The sequence below is a fragment of the Eulemur rufifrons genome, chromosome 15 (assembly GCF_041146395.1).
Source record: "Eulemur rufifrons isolate Redbay chromosome 15, OSU_ERuf_1, whole genome shotgun sequence".
Lineage (NCBI taxonomy): Eukaryota > Metazoa > Chordata > Mammalia > Primates > Lemuridae > Eulemur > Eulemur rufifrons.
This window is the reverse complement of record NC_090997.1, coordinates 69,435,830-69,457,890: the sequence shown is the minus strand read 5'-3', so window position 1 is coordinate 69,457,890 and position 22,061 is coordinate 69,435,830. Positions and strand designations below refer to the sequence as shown.

The 22,061-nt window shown below is 37.7% G+C and overlaps 1 protein-coding gene across 1 annotated transcript in view; it reads left to right on the top strand.

Annotated features, from left to right (window-relative positions):
* Positions 1–1,815: 1,815 nt before the first annotated feature.
* Positions 1,816–22,061, top strand: part of GOPC (golgi associated PDZ and coiled-coil motif containing) — a 43,673-nt gene continuing 23,427 nt past the window's right edge. Inside the window, exon 1 of the mRNA XM_069487685.1 lies at positions 1,816–2,152. Within this exon, the coding sequence (XP_069343786.1) occupies positions 1,865–2,152 (288 nt within the window). The 5' untranslated portion in view covers positions 1,816–1,864. The remainder of the gene's footprint in view (positions 2,153–22,061) is intronic.

The following is a 22,061-nucleotide window of genomic DNA, read 5'->3' as shown; positions in this document are numbered from 1 at the left end:
GACTTTATTGCTTGATATTAAGCAGTCTGCCCCCACAGTACCCAGAGTGCAAACCAAAACTATGATTTCTTGCTCCTCATTGGCCTTGCGTTGGTGAAGGGGCACACTGTGCAGGCTGTGGGTGGTAATTAATTGGAAGGGTCTGTCCCAGGAACAGATCACAGAAGACTCTGTACTCAGCTAGTAAAGTATTCCCCTAGGCAATGCAGGAGATTCAGTTCTCACCAGCCTACTCTAATCAGACTGGTTTCTCTTTCCCTTTCCAGGACTGGCTATTCTTGAATTGGAAGGGGTTTAAGAGTGGGTAGGCAGAATGTAAAGACAGCAGTTGCTGAACGCTTTCAAAGGCACCGCAGAATTCAAATTTAAAGTTGTAGTTGTGAGGGTTAGCAGCCTCACTAGCCTATTTCAGCTGAGTAAGGATCATGTCTCATTTGTTTTTGTATTCTCAATGACTCAACAGGGCTCTGCATTCAATGTATTTATAAATATATAAGCTTCATAATTTTGTTTTTCTGAAATGTCACCTCTGGGAACACTGTTTCAATTTTTGAAATAACTGTACCTTTTAAAGTACAGTCATGTGCTGCACAAAGGTGTTTCAGTCAACGATAGACCACATATGATGGTGGTCTCATAAGATTATAATACCATATTTTTACTGTACCTTTTCTCTGTTTAGGTATGTTTCGATACATGAATACTTACCATTGCGTTACAGTTGCCTACGGTATTCAGGACAGTAACACGTTGTACAGGTTTGTAGCCTGGAAGCAGTAGGCTATACCATAGAGCCTAAGTGTGTAGCAGGCCATACCACCTACGTTCGTGTAAATACACTCTGTTGTTTGCACAAGGATGAAATTGCCTTGATCATATCCCCCACGTCCCCTCTCATTAAGTGACACATGGCTGTAATTGCTTTATAAATATATGATTTGTGGTGTAATAAGAAGAATATCATGTGCTAAGCAAAGGTGCTAAGCATTTTATCTTACTACTGAGTGAAGTGAATTTTGGAAACTAGGCTTCCAAGTTAAATAATAAGCTAAGTATGTGACAGGGTGTAAGACATGAACCCAGGCCTACCTGACTCTTAATGACAAGACAAAAAGTTTTCTATTAACTCAGCAAAATCTGGTCAGCCATTTCAACGTACAGCTTTAGGCAGTTTCTGCCTGGAATTTAGGGTCTGGTTTACCGGGAACAGCCGGTGTGTCCACCCACTCCACCCTAAGCAGGAACTGTGATGGAAAAGGTACAACGTGGCTATTGCGCACGCTCACACCGCCCTTCCTCGCTCTCCCCTGCCCCTGGACGCCACCGCAGCAACTTTCCGGACGACTTTAGAACGGCTTCCGCCCACTGTGAAGTCAAACTGGCGGAAAACCCTTTCTTTCTGCGACGTGGACACCCTTCTCTTCCTACGGCCTTTCCAACTTGGAAGCACAAACCACGCGCCTCCCTTTCTCAGAGGCTCAAGCTTGCAATTTGCCAGTTGTCAATATGGCCGCAGACAGGCCGGTCCCAAGCGAGGCCTCTCATAGGCCAAGGTCACATCCTGGCCCCGCCTATTTTGTCTCTCCGGGCTACGTCCGCCCAGCTCTTCGCTACGCATGCGCAGTGGGGGCGGGCCCGGAGGTGGGACGGCCCGAGACTTCCGTGTGCAGCCGCAGCCGCCGCCTCAACCTCGCTGCGGCTGCCCCTCTGAGGCTGTATTGTCGGCGTTAGCTGCGCGAGGCGAAGCGAGGGGACCGACGGAGCGTGCGTGCGTGCGCGGGGTTCCCCGCAGTCCCAGCAGTTCCCCTCGCGCTGGGTGGGCGGCGAGGGTCAGCAGGAGTCGGGGGAGGCCCTAGACGGCGCCATGTCGGCTGGCGGCCCATGCCCGGCAGGAGCCGGAGGGGGCCCAGGGGGCGCCTCCTGTGCCGTGGGGGTCTCCCCCGGCGGGGTGTCCATGTTCCGGTGGCTGGAGGTGCTGGAGAAGGAGTTCGACAAGGCCTTCGTGGATGTAGATCTGCTCCTGGGCGAGATCGATCCGGACCAAGCGGACATCACTTACGAGGGGCGACAGAAGATGACCAGCCTGAGCTCATGCTTTGCACAGCTTTGCCACAAAGCCCAGACTGTGTCCCAAATCAACCACAAGCTAGAGGTGAGCCCTGGGCGCTGGCGGGGGTGGCATTCAACCCAGGCTGTCCGGTGGCGTCAAATCCCATTTAACGCACCTAGAAACGACCCTAGAAAACTGCTCACTGGGGCATTTGGGCTTTGAATGTGATAGGAGAGTGCGTGTGTATGTGTGCTAAGGAAAGGAGTGAGATGAGGTTGCGGGAGAAAAAGGAGTGTAGACCGACGTGTGAGTCTCCCGGGATCCTGTCATCCACCTTCCTAGTATCTCACTGAGGAGGAAACAAACTAATTACACTAGCCGTCCTTGTACATGTTACATTAGCAAACCTAGCAAACATTCTGTCATGAAAATCCCGTAACCTGACCTTTTGACGTTTGAATTTTGCAGATCTACTTTCACATTGATAAACCAGCTTTGTATATTTTCAGACAGATACAGTCTTGATCATTTCTATTGTAACTAACACAGGTTAGAATCTGTGGTTGCACACAGAAACATGCATGGACTATTTAGGGGAATCTGATCAAAGCTCTTAGGAAAATTTAGTGGGATACATAAGATAGTATTAATATCATTGTCTTTCTTGGTTTATATCCACAATTAGTCCTTAAATTACAGGCAAATACCTGCATAGCTCCCTGCAATTATTCACATGACTTCTAACATTGAGGTCTTATGTGTTTGTACTTTCCTATATTTCCCAAAGTCTGGATTTATTTTTGAGAACATGTAAAGAATAATCATTTGCATTAGTCTCTAATTCTGGGTATGGGCAAGAGTGGAGTGGTGGTGAATCCAAAAAAAATCTACCACATCGTGCAGAAAATTAAATTAGGACATTATTACAATATTTAAAAATCATGATAGAGCACTTTCTCACTAGGCAATTTAAATAAAATAATGGGTCTTTCATTTTAAAGTAGATAAAAATGGGGCAATCAGTGATGTGCAAAGGTCTTTGAACATTGGCTTTTCAAAGAAATCATTATTGCTACTACTTGTAATTGAGAGTGCCCATCATGTGGAAACCAACGTGAATGTCAGATGTGCTTCTTCTCCTGCTTAGTGATCAGCATTCTTTCTCTCCTATTAGCCATACAAATGTGGTATAATTAATCTTTGATTAGTATAGGTTTACATATCCAAGATTTTGTGGCACTTCTTCACAGAAAGGACTCTTCATTTCTTCCATCCTTTTTGAAAAGTTGGGAATGAAAGTGCTGACAGGAGGGTAATCCCTTCTTATTATGGGTAAATGAAAACATCTCTCCATTTTTTGATTAGTGGCAATTTCCAAAAGATTACTGTTTTTTCAAGTGGCGAAATTGCATTTGATGGTTTTTAGAACTAGTATGTTAGCTTTAAACATCAAAGATCAAGAGTAGCTTTTGCCACATGCTATGGTTTGAATGTGTCCCCCCAAATTCATGTGTTATAGAAATTTAAACCCCAGTGTGGCACTATTGAAATTGTTGAATCCCCAATGTGAGGCCTTCAAGAGGTGATTGGTGAATGGATTAATTTATTCATGGATTAATGGGTTACTAAGGTAAGGGATTAATGGGTTATCATGTGAGTGGAACTAGTGGCTTTATAAGAAGAGGAAGGGAGACCTGAGCAAGCACGTCAGCATGTTCACTCCCCTTGCACGGAGTCCCTACCAACAAGGCAGCTCTCACCAGATGCGGCCCCTCGATGTTGTACTTCTTCGCCTTCATGATTGTAAGAAATAAATTCCTTTTTTTTTTTTTTTTATAAATTACCCAGTTTCAGATATTCTGTTATAAGCGACAGAAAACAGACTAAAACACCACATGCAAATATTCATATCATGTACAATTGCACGTATCTACTGGGGATAAACAACTTTTTAAAAATGAAACAGTATCTTATATATTTTTAAAATGACCTAAGGAAACTTTAAACATTGATTTTTTTTTTTTTTTTGATGTCAGAGATAAAAGCTAAATTTGGAGAAAGGATCATTCTCTGGGGAGGTGGTGCTCAATTTTTTTTTGTCTTTAAATATTTTAGATGAGTATTCAAAGTTGTAATAAATGATGCTTGTACTTTTTTCAGGAATTATAATTATATATTCTGAGTCCAAATCCTGGTTTAGGAGGTCACGTTATTTTTCAAAATAAGAAATGCTATCACAATGTGAGCATGTTTTTTCAACATGCTTGGAACCCTTGATTTAAAGATCTTAGAAAATGGGGAGGACAGAGACATAGCTTTGATTTTTTGCTTATGTGTTTTTTCAGTTACAGTTGACTTTTCTGTCTTTGGTGTTAATGTTTACACATTTAGCAGTTTCTAAAGTTTTCATGGAGTCAGTTGTATATTGCTGTGGAAAGAGGTTTATTGTCAGTACTGCCTTACAGAGTAGAACTACTGCTGTGCCATTTGCAGAATTTCAGGTGTTGCTCCATATACTATTATCAATCTTCTGAGATCTTGAAATCTTAGAAAAAATTTTCATACTTTCTTGCCCAATTTTATTCCTTAGTAAGCAGATTAAATTAGTTCTATTGTTTTAATTATATGGACATTAAGACATATATTTGAGGCCGCTTGTGGTTTCATATAACAAATGTGTGGCAAAGCACTGTGGTTTTAGGGATGTATTACCATAATAAAATATTTTTATGTAATCCAAATATAGATCCCTCCAGTGTGGGTAATTTATAATATATTTAAATTGGTCTTGAGTATTTTTCCAGATTGCCCCTTCTGCCCAGTCCTTATGTAGGTAACACCGTGTTTAATATTAATATTAAACTTGTAGCTAGAAAAACTATTCTGCTACCAAAAAAAAAAATCATAGGTTACATTTTTTTTTAATTTGAATAGGGTATGGGCCATTTTTGTTATTTTTAATTGACACAATAATTGTACATATTTATGAGGCATAGTGTATTACAGTGTATACAATATGTAATGATCAAATCAGGGTAATTAGCGTATCCATCACTAACATTTATCGTGTCTTTGTGTTAGAAACAATTCAGAATCTTCTCATCTAGCTATTTGAAAATATACCATGAACAATTATTGTTAATTGTAGTTACCTTACAGTGCTGTAGAACACTAGAACTTATTTCTTCTATCTAGCTGTAATTTTGTATCTGTTAACCAACCTCTCTCTGTCTCTCTTTCACAGTAGTGGGATTGCTGGATCATATGGTAGTTCTATTTTGAGTTTTTTGAGGATATAGATTACATTTTTAAATTATATATAAATGACATCCACATGACTGCTTTTTACCATAAGTGATATTTGGGAAGAGTCATATCTAAGAAAAAGGGAATGGCAGAGGATATCAGAATATTTTGAGGTGGTGCCATTTTCAAATTACTCACTTCTCTCTTAGAGTTCCCACCTGGTTGAGAATTCCTGCTATGGTGAGCCACCTGGTGATGGCTATGCTGGAGTTACAGGCATTGATTCGGATAGTAGTAGTAGCGGATAGTAGTAGTAGCGTGGGGAAAAAAAAGAAGAAAAGAAACTTTATCTAAAGAATGTAAGTCCCTTTAAATTGTCAGGCCCACACAGGCTTTAGAATCACATAGCAGTAATGTCACTTCCCCTTGAGCTAAATAATTATCTCTTGAAGCCATCTGCTATGTGGACTTTAGACTGATGCCAAGTAGCCATAAAATTCCATATGCCGGACACCATAACTCATAACCTGTAGTTCAACAATGTATAGCCAATCACTAATCAATGTTATTTCTGTAAACGAATGAGAATTTCTGTCAAACAACTTTGTATCAGCCCACCCCTTGTTCCCTTTTATCTTTAAAAACCTATTTGTTAACACAGGCTGCCAAAGCACTCCCCAAGGCAACTGCCAAGAGTGTCCTAATCAGCTGTCCTCATTTGGGCTCAGGTAAACTCTTTAAGTTATATATTTGTGCCTCAGCCTCTTCTTTTTTAAGTTGACAGTAGTAGTAGTAGCAGGAGTAGGTGTGTTGGAGTAGAACAAAAGTTGTGAACCAGTACTTTAGAAAACTCACCTCCCTGCCTTGAAATACAGTGTTCTTCCTATTCACTCCTTTAAAATAGCAGCACAACAATACAGTTTCTATCACACTTTCCCTTCTTTCAGCAGTAGCTGAATTAATATCTCCTTAAAGTGATTTACTGTTCACAACCATCAGTAGAGGAACTTTTAACTTTGATCTGGAGCTACATTGATAGTGAACTGATGACATACTTGTCCTTGTGCTACTTTAAATCTGTCCTGTTTTTAAACAGGCTATTTTGCAACATTGAAGTTAAAGTTTAATATTTATTTAGTATATCCTTATGAACACTAATTATGTGTCAGATGCTATGTTGCGCACTTGGAATACAATGGAGAGCAAAAAAGGGCATGGTCATTGCTATTATGGAGCTTCGATTCTATTGGAGGAAATTGTTGGGAGAATAATCACATAAATAAGAAATTGCAACTTTGCTGAGTACTGTGAAAGGTACATAAGAGTAATGAGAGTTTGTTCTGGGGTGTCAAGGATGACTTCCCGGAGGAAATTACCGTGGAGCTAGAACATAAAGGAATTATGTGTGAATAGGTCATAGGCTAAGAGAAATAGGAATATCATTCAACACTACAGTAGAGGAAGTAGGAAGTGGAAAACACTTATGATAGGCAAGGGCATGGTGCATTTGAAAAACTGAAAAAAGTTGGTATGTGTTATAACAGAGGGCAAAAGAAGAGAGATGCAAGATAAGTTTGAACAGGTAGGGAGGGACCATTTCTACTTAGGTTTATGGGCCATGAAATAGATTTGGGGCTTTATCCTAACAATGGGAAGTGTTTTAAGCCAGTTGGTAATCTCAGATATGAAGTTATAATAGAATAGTTTACTTTGGCTATGATGTGGAGAAAGGTGGGGAGAATGACAAGAGTGAAATGCAGGAAATTATTTAGGAGGTTCTTATGATCTATATGAGATAGTGATGGGGGGGTAAGATAGCAGAAATGGAGGAAAGTGAACAAGAGAGACAGATCAACAAAATCTAGAGATGGATTGGAATGGAGGGATGAGGGAATAGAGGATAATTCCAAGATGTCAGTCTTGTGCAGCTGGCTGCCTGGATAGATAGTTGGATGTACAATATTGTTAGCAGTAATGATGCTGCCAACCTTATTAAACTGTAGGCCAGACTCTGTCTTAAGCCTTTTATATATATTGATTTATGTAATTCTTAAAACAGTCCTGTGAGATAGGTTTATTAATGTGGTTATTCTCATTTTTATGGTAAGCGGCCTGAGGTTACAAAGCTAAAGAAATCAATCTCTGCACAAACACACATTTATGTCTTGTTGGGGATGGAGGAGGTGGAAAGTAAAGCAGGCAGAAAGAGTGAGTGTGGCTGGATAGATAGCTAGAAGGGAGAGTGTGGGGTTCAAGGGAGGTATTGTTTTCATTTTGTTTTTAAGTGAAAAAATAAACTTGAATATGTTTGTAAGTCAGTGAGAAGCGTCTAGTTGAGGGAAAGGCTGAATATTATAGAAAAGAGAGGGGTAACTAATATTAGTAAGATTGTGAATGAAGGTGGAATGCAAAGTACAGGTAGAGAGAATGGCCTTATATTAGAGGGAAGGAGAGATGATGATGAGAGCAGACAGTGGGAGGTTGTGGGAGTTTTTGTGTGATGGTTTCTTTTTTTTTCCCTGTAAAATAGGAGCCCAGCTCAATTGCTGAATGTGGGTAAGAGTAAGAGCTTGAGGAGAGTAGAAGAGGCTTAAAACAGTTACGGGAGAGCGGGAAAGCCAGTTGGCCAGAGAAACTGAAGGCCTGCCAGGCATTGTTGAGGACCTATTTGGGGTTAGTTATCATAAATCCGTGGTGCAACCAGTCTGTCTTGTGTGACTGTTTCTAGAAATACTTACCTGTTTAAGTGCTGGCACAGCAATGAGAGTAATAACTGGATTCATCTAGTGTTGTAGCCAATGAGTTTGTTATCTTGACAAGAGTGTTATTGAAAGGGAAATGGTGATGGGGATGAAGAAGAGGAGATACATTGAAGAGTAAGGAAGTAGAATTGACAGGATTTGATAATTATGTATATGTAGAGGATAAGCAAGAGGAAGGGTTAAGGATAATACGACATTTCGGTTTGAGCTGATACCTTTAATGAGTTGAATAGTGTCCCCCCCAGAATTCATGTCTACTCAGAACCTCAGAATGTGACCTTATTTAGAAATAGGATCTTTGCAGATGTAATTAATGTAAAGATGGAGATAAAGTAATAGTGGATTAGAGTGGGCCTTAAATTACTGGAAATATACTAATAGGAGACAGAAAAGAACACAGACACAGAAAAGGCTATGTGGAGATGGAAGCAGAGATTGGAGTGATAATGTCCACAAGCCAAGAAACGCCAGAGATTGCCAACAACCACCACAAGCTAGGACAGTGGCATTGGACAGTTTCTCCCTCAGGGTTTCCAAAAGGAACCAACCCTGCAAGTACCTTGATTTTAGATTTCTGGTGTCCTGAACCGTGAGAAAATAAACTTTTATTGTTTTAAGCTACCTAGTTTGTGGTAATTTGTTATGACGGCCCTAGGAAATTAATACTTTACTCTTCACCAAAGTAAGGAATCCATTGGGAAGGTGGGAAAGATGAGACAAGTGTAGGATATTCTGCGTAGCATAGATCCTTATCCTTTTTTGCATATTCCTAACATAGTCTTCTAACTGTTTCTTAACTTACCTTCTCCAAACCATGCTTTTGTTGCCCTAATCATTTTAAAATGATTCATTTTTGTGGTGCATATCTAAAAAGACAAATCTGATTCTGTCACTTTTCTTTCTATCCCTCCCTATTACCCATTGGCTAAAATTCAACTCTTTAGCATGGTGATCAGTGCTCAGTCTGTCCTTATCTCTTATCACTCCTCCTTAGCTGCTTTTGCCTCAATAAAACTAGTCTGTTTGCACTTCTGTTAACAGGCCTTGCTCTTTCATGACATCTCTACTTTGGCATAGACTTTTGTGTGTAATGCCTTCTCTGTCCACCGTATGAAACACCCACTCATGTTTCAAGACTCCACTTACATCATCATCTCTGTGGAGGCTTTCCTCACCCCACTCTCTGCTCTCTGTAGGCAGAGGCTGTGCTAAGGCTTTGAACTCGGTTGAACTGTTAGATTTATTATGCTGTACTATAATTAGTGGTTGCCACATATCTCTGCTTCTAGAACGTAAAATGTTTGAGGGTCAGGATTATGATTTAGGTGAAATAATCTGAACTGTCAAATGCTTTGTGAAAACTGACTTTGAGGGTAGCATTATGTCTTTGCGAACCCATTTTGTTTTCTAGGAGTTGTTTTTTTTTTTTTGACTCAGTGCTCCCAAACCACATTGAGTGTTGCATAATTCCTTTGGCTTATCTGTGGATTACAGAATTGATTTTTGGTCCCTTTTTAAAATTGGAAATTTGGAACTCACACATTAAATACCAAACTTTCTGACCTGCTTATATCCTTTTCTCACCTATCAGATGGTTTTCATGTTACACTTTTCCCTTTCCCACTCCATGTATTAGCAGATCTCCATTCAACACTCAGGGAACTTCTGCTTCCCTTTACCTCTTTCTGAATTGGTACATCACACATGCCTCTATAATAGTGCCTACCATACTTTGCATCATAATTGGAAATATATTGTTATCTCTTTCTAATAGACTGTGAACTTCTTCAGGACAGATTCATGTCTTCTTCATCTTTTTGTCCCAGATCACGGTATACAGTGAACAATCAATAAATGTTTATTTGAATGAATGAATTATTCAAAACATCTCTAGTGTTCTGCCATGAATCTTCAAAGATTACCAACAATTATTCTGTAATATAAGCTTCTTAGAGCTGGGATGGTGTCTGTTGTGTTGACTCTCACACCCGTGGTGTCTAACACAGTGCCTGCCTAATTGTTGAAGGGTGGATCTGCAGGTTCATTTAGTTCCTTGGTATGTAATCACAAGACTATTATACAAGTTAATATTTCATGGTATTCCATTTTGGAAAAAATTGAAACTTATTAAAAATCACTTGAAACATCATAGCATGGATTTAATGTACCTGTGACATTCCTAAAATATTAAGTAGATTGATCATCCTCCCCACCCTATCTCCAGTTTGATCATAGAGCAGTTGAGTTCTGTGACATTAAAATGGAATCATTTTATATTGTTTGGAACTTCATTTTGAGGTTTACAGCAAAGAACTTTAACTTTCTTTTTTCTTTTTTTTACCTTGTTCATTCATTTATTTATTTATTTATTTATTTTAAATTGTCACCCAGGAAATATCAGGCATGGCAGGAGGTGCTAGGGTTTGGGGTGAGTGAAAGCGAACAAAATAAGTACTTTATACATCTCAGATTTATCTACTGGTCTCCATTTCAAGTCCTCCAGCCCTAGTTTATTCATGTTGTCTCTCATATTACACATAGCTGCCTTTTTTGACAACATGAATGTGATCCTGTCATTCTACTTAAAATTCCTTAATTGCACTTTGAGTAAAATTCAAACTCCTTATTGTGGCTGACAAGCTCTGCATGATCTGACCTCCAGTGATATGTCTTACCATTTTTTCCTCTTCCTCTCCATGGTCCAGCTGCATGGGCCACTTTTTGGAAGCTCTAAGAGAAAGTTCTCAACTTTTTTTTTTCAAGACTCCTTTATAGGCTTACAAATTTTGAGGACCCCAATGAGCTTTTTATTAGGTGGGTTATAGGTACTGCTATTTACTGCTATAGGTACTGCTATTCACTGTATTAGGAATTAAAACAAATAAAACTATAAATATTTATTATATCACTTAAAAGCAACAATAAACCCAATACATGTTAATATAAATATTTTTAATTAAAAAATAACTATATTTTCTAAAACCAAAAAATAATTACTGAAAAGAATAGCATTGTTTTATACTTTGTCAAATCTTTTCAATGTCTGGCTTAATAGAAGATAGCTGAATTCTCACATCTGCTTTTGTACTCAGTCTGTTGTGATATGTTGTTTTGGTTAAACAATAGGAAGAAAATTTGTTCTCAGAAAAATCTGTAGTTAGATAAGGGAGGAATATTTTAGTAGCTTTTTCAGATAAATGTGGATATTCTTTTTGATAGTAAAAGTTGACAAGAGGTAGTTTCTTAAATGTTAGTTGCAGTATAGAGTCTGAAACTATATAAATGAACTTTTTAAACACTGTTACATTAAAATACATTAACCTCTCTAGCACTTTGAATGGATCTTTACCCAGGCATGATTTTATAACATCATACATTGGTCATTTTGAAATGGTTTACCAAGTTACGAAAATCTTCCAAATGTTGATACCTTTCATTATGTAATGTCACATTTGTTAGTATCACCAATCTCAATAGAAGAATCTATAAATGTTGGGAAGTTGTCAAGCTCATGATTATGGATTCAGGTTTTCCAAAATTCTCATTTTCACTTACTTGAAAGCTCAAATTTTTATCTTTGGCAACAGATATTGTCGGTAGTTTTCTTGAAGAATCATGTTCAGTTTATTGATTCTCAAGAACATGTCTGCCAAATATTTTAATTTAAATAACCAGAGTTCTTTTAAATTGAAATGGTGTTCTACACACACAAAAATGTTCAGCTTGCAACTGAAACAATTGCATGAGTGCTTGCTCCCTGAGAACAGTAGCTTGGTGTCAGCATAAATGCTTTATGCATACTTCCCATTTCATCACATAGAATGTTAAAAAGACATATACTCAGGATCAGGATTTCTTAAAATTAATAATTTTTACTGCTCTATGCAGGATATTCTTAAACTTAAAAAAAAAAAAAAAAATGTAAGTGCCTGGCTATAGAGTACAGTGACTACCAGTACAGTTTTGTGCCACTGCCTTGACTTGTATAAAAATGCCAGCATTTTACTCATTATTTTCATACCTTCAGTACAAATGTCAACATAGTGAAAAAGACAAATAGTATTTTCTTATTATGAAAATAGTTTTGACCTTCTGGAGCCCCCGGACCTTGGGGTTTGTTGCTTCAACCATAACCAAAATGCTTCCTAGAAGCCATACACCCCCCACTCTGCAATTCTCTTCTTTTATGAATTTCTTTCATACACTTATTATGTATATATTATAGGCCTTTTTTTTTATTTTTTTTTATTTTTGAGATATGAGGTCTCACTATTAGCCAGACTAGAGCACAGTGGCTGTCACAGGTGTGATCATAGTGCACTGCAGCCTCAAACACGTGGGCTCAAGTGATCCTCCTGCCTCAGCCTCCTGAGTAGCTAGGACTACGGGTGCACACCACTGTGTCTGGTTTACTGGTGTTTTAATGACCTTGGAGAAGTAAGTTAACCTTTCTGTGCTTCAATTGCCTTATTTGGACAAAAAGTGCATCTCTCAGAGGATTATTGTGAGAATTATGTTTGCTTGTTTAGACTGCAGACCATGATTTCTTTGGGGAAAAACAGTGACAGATGAAATTAGTGGTTATTATGATTGGATAGAAAAAATTGGAGTGAATAGGTAGAGTTCCCTATCTGATTTCCCTATCAGAACTTTAATACACCGGATGAGCAGATGACTTCAAAAGCTGACTTGCAATAAGAAGGAGGAGGAGTATTTCCTTTCCTATCTTGAGGGATGGCAGACGTTTTCAAATTTGACCTTTGAATATATTTTCTGTTCAGTCCTGGTTTTGTGTTTTAGAATAGGACTCATTGCCTTTCTGTAATTTTGAATAGTGGGAACAACACTACCTCAGGGACAGGGAGAAAATAGAGGAAGATTCATTATAAAATGAGTAGGTTAAATTAAATGATATTTTGAAGGTATATAAGAAAAGAAACGGAATGGATCAAAAATGCTTTGATCAGTTACATTATCCCCTTGACTTTTGTCACAGGAGAAAAGGTCTTGTGAAGAATGGTTCTGCCTCTGCTGTCTGTTAGGTAGTTTAGGATCTTTTATATAAGAATCTCTGATTCATTTTTTTAAAGATTTAGTTCCAGGAAAAAAGATAGTCTTGCCAGAGATAATGGCATTGCTTCCTTTAATGAGAGAAAGAGAATTGAATCATCTGTAAAGATTCTCTTATTACTTAGAAGCTCAGTATGAAATTTAATATAGTACTCAATAAGCTGTAATAGGTTAGTATTTTTTATAGTGGTATCCTGCCATCTATATATGAGCTTTTTTTTTTTGTATTTTTATTTTATAGACTATGTGAGCTTTAAAGCCTTTTAGAAAGTAGGTGGGTGTAGATGATAAATTTTAGATATTGGCATTAAATCGTATAATTCCTAGAGATCTAAATTCCAATCTGTATTACTCCTCCTAAATTACATTTTCAAACATAAAGAATATGCAGATATTTAAAAGATGAAGTGATTTCCTTTATACATGTATTTATATTTTGAGACAGGGTCTCACTCTGTTGCCTGGGCTAGAGTGCAATGATATCATTGTAGCTCCCTGCAACCTCAGACTCCTGGGCTCAAGCTATCCTCATGCCTCAGCCTCCCGAGTAGCTAGGACTACAGGCACACACCACCATGCCCAGCTAATTTTTTTATTTTTTGCAGAGATAGGTTCTTGCCCTTGTTCGGGCTGATCTCAAACTCCTGGCTTCAAGCAGTGCTCCCACTTTGGCCTCTCAAAGTGCTAGGATTACAGCCCAGACTGTACACATACTTTAAAACATACAGTAGAAGCAATCATAGGTAGATGCGAGATAGTTTTTGCATCTTTACTGGCAGCTTTCTGTGCCATAGTTCATTGTAGTTAAATTTCTATTTGGAGTCAGCTATTTTCTTTGTAATTCCTAAACAACTTGGAGAATGTGTGCTTTTGTGTGCATGCGTGTCTGTGCCTGCATCCGTGCCTCTTTGCATGCTTACGTGTCTGTCTGTGTATGCTCACAAGTTCCAGTGCCTTTCCATGTGCATGAGTGGAGTAATGGAGTTGGGGCCAGGGTTCATAATCTCTTGATTAGTTAGAGCTTGGTCTAGTTCTGAGATTTGGGGATGAGCTCTCATTTGGAGCTTGTAGACTGCCTCCTTACCATTTTTCCTGTTATTACCAGAATTACATATGATGTGAGGAGTTTAGTTTTAATCCCATGCAATTTATAATTTGGAGCAACTCAGAATCTCTTTGGCCTCAGTTTTTTTATGTGTAAAATAAAGACGTTTTATCAGATGATTTTAGGTTCGTATCTTGGACCTTCTAAAATTTTATCAGAAGAGTTGTATGGCATGCTGAAACTCATCAGTGAGTTGGATCTAGTTTTCCTGCTGTGCAACTTGGGGCTCACTAATTTCTTATCTTAGTATGATCCTTCCCCAAAACAGGATGCTTTTGAGGGGTACTCAAAGTAAAATGTTTGGTGTTTTTTATCCAATTAGACAGTTAAAGAAATAAAAACTAGCCTATGTTTAGAAAGAAAAAAGTGCAGCTGTTGTGTATTTTTAGATTATTTTCTTTGTAGAGGATGAAGGTCTAGACAAAATGGGTTAATAGGAAACTCTGAATTTAAAAAATTACTTTGATTTCGGTGCCAGAGAATGGAATCCGGTAGTTCAAAATTACATTAGGAAGAATTTATCTTGCTGGAAAAGTTTGGATGTTTTGAAAGAATATGAGATGAGAAATAAGAATAGTAATGACTTTATTAAATATAAATGAATGATGATGCTAATTCTATAATGTTATTTAGGTAAACTGCCTATCTATCTCTCTTCTCTATTCCTGGGAATACTTTATTCCTACTTTGTGCAGTATGCCCTGAATTTTCATCTGTCTTACGACTCCATTCCATAGCTGATACTGGTGATCTGGAGGACCACATTTTGAGAATCACTATCTTAGAAAATCTCACCGGTGATTGATTTAATAACTTGGGTAAAGTGAAGGGTATGCTTTTAAGGCTCAGAGACCCTCCTAGAATGAGATTGACTTAATGACTTGTAGGAAAATAATGTCTTGGTGGTCAGTTTTCTTTTTTTTTTTTTGGATTTCAGAATATTACAAGGGTGTAAACATTTTGATTACATGTTTTGCTTTTTTGCAGTTTGAGTCAAAGTTATAAGTGTGCACATCACCAAGGTAGCGTGCATTGTGCCCATTAGGTGTCACTTTACCCATCCCCCAACCCCCCCCACCTACTTGGTTTCTTTTGAGTTTTACTACCATATGTGCACATGGCTGTTGATTGATTAGTTCCAATTTAATAGTAGTACATGTTGTGTTCATTTTTCCATTCTTGTGATACTTTGCTTAGGAGAATGGTCTCTAATTCCATCCAGGTTGTTACGAAAGGTATTAGTTCACTTTTTTATGGCTGCATAGTACTACATAGTATACGTATACCACATGTTATTAATCCACTCATATATTGATGGGCAGTTGGGTTGATGCCACATCTTTGCAATTGTGAATTGTGCTGTAGTAAACATTTGAGTGCACGTGTCTTTTTGATAAAAAAGACTCTTTACTTTGGGTGAATACCTAATAGTGGGATTGCTGGATCAAATGGTAGGTCTACTTTTAGTTCTTTGAGTTATCTCCATACTATGTTCTGTAGAGATTATACTAGTTTCCAATCACACCAACAATGTATAAGTGTTCCCTTCTCTCCACATCCACACCAGCATCTGTTGTTTTGGGACTTTTTGATAAAAGCCATTCTCACTGGGGTTAGGTGATATCTCATTGTGGTTTTGATTTGCATTTCCTTGATGGTTAGAGACTTTACTCGTTTTTTCATATGTTTATTGGCCATTGGTCTATCTTCTTTTGAAAATGTTCTGTTCATGTCCTTTGACCACGTTTTTATGCAGTGATTTGATTTTTTTCCTTGCTGATTTGTTCTTTATAGATTCTGGTTATCACCCCCTTATCAGATATATAGCATGCAAATATTTTCTCCCATTCTGTAGGTTGTCTGTTCGCTCTATTGATTGTTTCCTTGACTGTACAGAAGCTTTTTAGTTTAATCAAGTCCTATGTGTTAATTTTTGTTGTTGCTGTGATTGCCTTTGGGTTCTTCTTCATAAATTCTTTGCCTAGGCCAATATCTAGAGGAGTTTTTTCAACATTTTCTTCTAGAATTCATATAGTTTCATGTCTTAGGTTTAATTAAGCCTGTCATCAGTCGTTAATTTTTGTGAGTGGTGAGAGATGTGGATCCTGTTTCAGCCTTCCACATATGGCTAATTTTCCTGGCACCATTTATTGAATAAGGATTCTTTTCCCCAGTATACGTTTTTGTTTGCTTTGTCAAAGATCAGATGGCAATATGAGAATGGTTTTATATCTGGGTTCTCTGTTCTGATCCATAGGTCTATGTCTCTATTTTTGTGCCAGTACCATGCTGTTTTGGTTACTATAGCCTTGTAGTATAGCTTGAAGTCTGGTAAAGTGATGCCTCCTGATTTGTTCTTGTTGCTTAAGGTGTCCTTAGCTCTTCTGGGTCTTTTCTGGTTCCATATGAAGCATAGAAGTGTTTTTACTAGATCTGTGAAAAATAATTTTGGTATTTTAATAGGGATTGCATTGACTCTGTAGATCACTTTGGGTAATATAGATATTTTAATAATGTTGATTCTGCCAATCCATGAGCATGTTTTTCCATCTGTTTACATCCTCTGTAATTTCCTTCCTAAGTATTTTATTTACTTTGTTGCTATTGTGAAAGGTATTTAGTCTTTGATTTGGTTCTCAGCTTGACTGTTGTTGGCATGTATGAATGCTACTGATTTTTTTTTTAATTTATTTTTTTTGAGACAGAGTCTTGCTCTGTTGCCCGGGCTAGAGTACCATGGCATCAGCCTACCTCACAGCAACTTCAAACTCCAGGGCTCAAGCGATCCTCCTGCCTCAGCCTCCCGAGTAGCTGGGACTACAGGTGCACGCCACCACGCTCAGCTAATTTTTTCTATTTTTAGTAGAGATGGTGTCTCACTCTTGCTCAGGCTGGTCTCGAACTCCTGAGCTCAAGCAATCTTCCCACCTAGCCTCCCACAGTGCTAGGATTACAGGCATGTGCCACCATGCCTGGCCACTACTGATTTGTGTACATTGATTTTGTAACCTGAAACTTTACTGAATTTGTTTATCAATTCCAAGAGTCTCCTGGCAGAGTCTTTGGGGTTTTCTAGATATAAGATCATATCATCAGCAAAGAGCAATAGTTTGACTCTTCTTTCCCCATTTGAATACCGTTGATTTCCTTCTCTTGTCTGATTGTTCTGGCTAGGACTTCCAGCACTGTGTTGAATAGAAGTGGTGATAGTGGGCAACCTTGTTTGTTTCCAGTTCTAAGCAGGAATGCTTTCAGTTTTTCCCTGTTTAGTCTGATGTTGGCTGTGGGTTTGTCATATATGGATTTTACAATTTTGAGGTAAGTCCCATCTGTGCCTAGTTTGTTAAACATTCTTATCCTAAAAGGGTGCTGGATTTTGTCAAATGCTTTTTCTACATCTGTTTGAGAGGATCATATGAATTTTGTTTTTGCTTCTATTATATTTATGTGGTAAATTACATTTATAGATTTGCATATGTTGAACCGTCCTTGCATCTCTGGCATGAAGCCTATTTGGTCGTGGTGGATTATTTTTTTCATGTGCAGCTGAATTCAGTTTGCTAGGATTTTATTGAGAATTTTTGCATCTACCTTCATAAGGAATATTGGTCTGTAGTTTTCTTTTTTTGTTGTTGTTGTGTCCTCTCCTGGCTTTGGTATCAAGGTGATATTGGCTTCATAGAACGAGCTGGGGAAGATTCCTTCCTTCTTACTATTATGGAATAATTTCTGCAGCATTGGAACCAGTTCTTCTTTGAAGTTCTGGTAAAATTTGGATGTGAAACCATTTAGTCGAGGACTTTTTTTTGTTGGAAGATTTTTTATTGCTGCTTCAATTTTGGTACTTGATAGTGTCCTGTTCATGAATTCTGTTTCTTCCTGACTGAGCCTAGGGAACTGTGTGTTTCCAAGAATTTGTCCATTTCCTTCACGTTTTCAAGTTTATGTGCGTATAGACTTTTATAATATTCAGAGATGATACTTTGTATATCCATAGTATCACTTGTGATTTCTCCTTTTTCATTTCTGATTGAGCTGGTCAAAGTCCCTTCTTTTCTGCTTCTGATTAATCTAGTGAGAAGCCTGTCAATTTTGTTTATCTTTCCAAAGAAGCAACTTTTTGTTTCATTAATCTTCTGTATAATTCTTTTGTTATTGATTTTATTTGGGTCTGCTCTGATCTTGGTTATTTCTTTTCTTCTGCTGGGTTTGGGATTGGTTTGCTCTTCCTTTTCCAGTTCCTTGAGATGATTCATTAAATTGTTGACTTGTGATCTTTCTGTCTTTTGGATGTAGGCATTAAAGGCTATGAATTTTCCTCTTTTTCCTCTTAGCACTGCTTTTACTGAATCCCACAGATTTTTGATAACTTGTATCCCCTTTGTCATTTAGTTCTAAGAATCTTTTGATTTCCCTCTTAATTTCTTCCTTGACCCAGCTATCATTTAGCAGTAGGTTGTTTAGTTTCCATGACTTTGTGGTGTAAATGAGTCTTTCTGTTGGAGTTGATTTCTAACTGAATTCCACTGTGGTCTGAGAAGATAAATAGTATAATTTCTATTTTTTAAAATTTGTTGAGACATGTTTTGTGGGCTAGGATGTGATCAGTCTTAGAAAATGTTCCATGAGCTGATGAGAAGAACATATATGCAGTGGTTTTTTAGTAGAATGTTCTATAAATGTCTGTTAGGCCCATTTGTTCTAGAATTCTGTTTAAGTCCATTGTTTCTTTGCTAATTTTCTGTTTGGAGGATCTCTCCCATTCTGTCAGTGGGATTGAAGTCCCTGCCTATTACAGTACTGCTCTTTATCATTTTGTTTAGATCAAGTAGGATTTGCTTTATGAATCTGAGCACTCCTGTGGTAGGTGCGTAAATACTTAGAATTGTTACGTCTTCTTATTGAATTGTTCCTTTTACTTTCTATAATGACCGTCTTTGTCTTTCTTCACTTTTACTGATCTGAAGTCTATGTTATCTCCTATGAGAATGTCTACACCAGCTTTCTTTTGGTTTCCATTTGCATGGAATATTGTTTTCCATCCCTTCACCTTGAGTCTGAATGAGTCCTTGTGAGTTAGATGTGTTTCTTGGAGACATCAGATACTTGGCTTGTATTTTTTAATCCATTCAGCCAGGCTTTGTCTCTCGAGTGGGGAGTTAAGCCATTCATATTTATTGAGAGAGTTGGTAAGTGGGGTGGGTTTCTGTTCTTCCTGTTGAGTAGAACTTTATTGCTCTGTTTTACATCTTGAACTGTTGTCGGGGCTCTCACCTTTATCTTTTTCGTGATTTTACACTGATGGGTGTTATTGTGTTGATCCATGTGTAATGAAGTTCTGAGTACTTCTTCCTCTCATCATACAGGGTCAATTTTGCCGGAGTTTCAATAGGAAATCATTAGGCATCTGCCTTACAATCCTGACTTGGCTCCTGACTTTTTTTTTGTTTCTTAATCTTAAAAAATCTATAAAGGGTGCCCATTTTTCTTCAGTTAATAATGTAAAAAAGACTGCATTGACATTGTTAAATTCCCAGGACCCTAAGTTCTTTAGGGATGGACTAAATGGCTGGTGTTATCACTTACAAAAGTGTCTTTGCCTCAGTGGAGCTTATGTTGAGAAATAAAGTTTATGTTTTTAATTTTTATCTTTTAATTCCATTTTTCCTTGAACTTTCTGAAGTTCCCTTTTATTTCTGTTTCACAGCCCTGGGCTAAAGTATAATATCACAGCTTTCCTATTATAATGAAAACATGTGAGCTGAGGATTTCTGATCTGAGGAAGAGCACAATGAAAGCATAGTTTTAACTTTAAAAAAAAATCTTTGAAAAAAAACAGAACAACTAGAATCACAGAAGAAAAAAAACCCACTGACAGGCTCTTCAGCAAAACTGTATGTGGAGATATCCTGACAGACCCCAGAAGTGGGGAGATCAGGCTAGCAGGACCCACCTAAATCTCATGTGGAGGAGCACCTGGTGGCAGAAGGAATAGAAAGGGGAGCCCAGAAACCCAGAAATCACCAACAAATCCCAAAGGGACAGAACATCACTTTGAGTGAAAAATTTTAGGAATCGGATCTGAGAACAACAAGCAAACCTGCTTCCAGGTTGCAGATAAATGAAAAACAGACCATGGGGTCACACTAAGAGGCTGCTGGAAGACTAAAAATGACTGGACTGTACTTTCAGAATTTCAGAAATTTCCAAAAAAAAAACTACTTTGGGCAAAGACAGAGTCCAGTTCTAAAGAAACACTGCTAGAAGTAGAATCTCAACCATACAGGGAAGAAACATGAAGTTTGAAGGGAAGAGAAAGTTTGTATTAAAGGTAGAGCAGGGATACATAGGAGGTAGATTTTAAAACAGTGGCTATGGGTACACTGAGAGGCCATGGTTTTAAATAGTTCACTTTTAAGACCAGAAGAGGGAGCCTTAAACTATAAAGCTAGGAAGGAGACCCATGCTTACTGCAGGTCCCCTATGTGGAAGTCTCCTCCTAAATGTATGTTAAAACACCTGTCATTTAAATATGAGTAACAGAAAAGAATTTCATTTGAATCCAATAAAAATATACTATAACCAAAAAAAAATTAATAGAATAATATAACAACAGATAATGGAGGCATATCATAAAAATATGACCACAAAGTATATGAAAACTGTAAACTATGTTATAAACTAAAGGAAATTAATAATATTATTCAACGACAAATAAAGCAGCATAATTCAGAAATAGGAGAACTCAAAAAGAATAAGTAAAAATTTTTTTTAAATGCTTGTAGAGCTCTGGGAAGAATTAGGAAACAAATCATTTTAAAGTGGAAACATAGAAGGAACATAAAAATATGCAGTGCAGTAAGTACAGCAAGAAGAAGAAGATATGCAAGACAAAAAAGGATTTGAGAGAAAATTATAAGTATGAAAGATAGGAAAAGAATAATTAATAATAGTATAATTGGAATCCCTGAAGAAGAACAAACAAACATTCAAGACTACTCTCAACAAACCTCATATATTGCTGGTGGGAATGTAAAATGGTTCAGCCACTGTGGAAAATGGTTTGACAGTTTCTTGTAAAGTTAATCATAGAATTTCCATATGACCCAGCAATCCACTCCAAGGTATACCCCAAAGATTTGAAAACCAGTAAATATGTGTATGTACGCACACACAGCACTGTTCATAATAGCTGAATGTCCATAAATGGACAAATGAGTAAATAAATTGTAGTATATACATACAATGGACTATTACCCAGCCATTATAAGGAATGAAGTATGGATATATGCTGTAACATGGATGAACCTTGAAAACATTATGCTAAATAAAAGAAGCCAGACACAAAAGGTTGCATGTTGTATGCTTCCATTTGTATGAAATATCTGGAATAGGTAAAACCATAGACAAAATGAAGATTGGTGGTTGCCACAAAACAGGTGGGGAAGGGAATGAGGAATGACTGCTTAGTGAATACAGAACTTTCCTTTAAGACAATGAAAATATTTTGTAGCTAGATATAGGTGGTGGTTGCAAACATTGTGAATGTATTATAATAAATGCCACTGCACGTTTCACTTTAAAATGGTTAATCTAATATTATGTGAATTTCACCTCAATAAAAAAATGTACCAACCATTTCATTCTTTTTTTCTTTTTGGCAGAGATGGGGGATCTCACTGTGTTGCCCAGGCTGATCTTGAACTCTTGGCCTCAAGCAATCCTCCTGCTTTGGCCTCCCAAAGTGCTGAGATTACAGGCATGAGCCCCTGTACCCAGCCCAATTCACTCTTAAAAACTGTCAACAAAACATTCCTGAAATAACCCA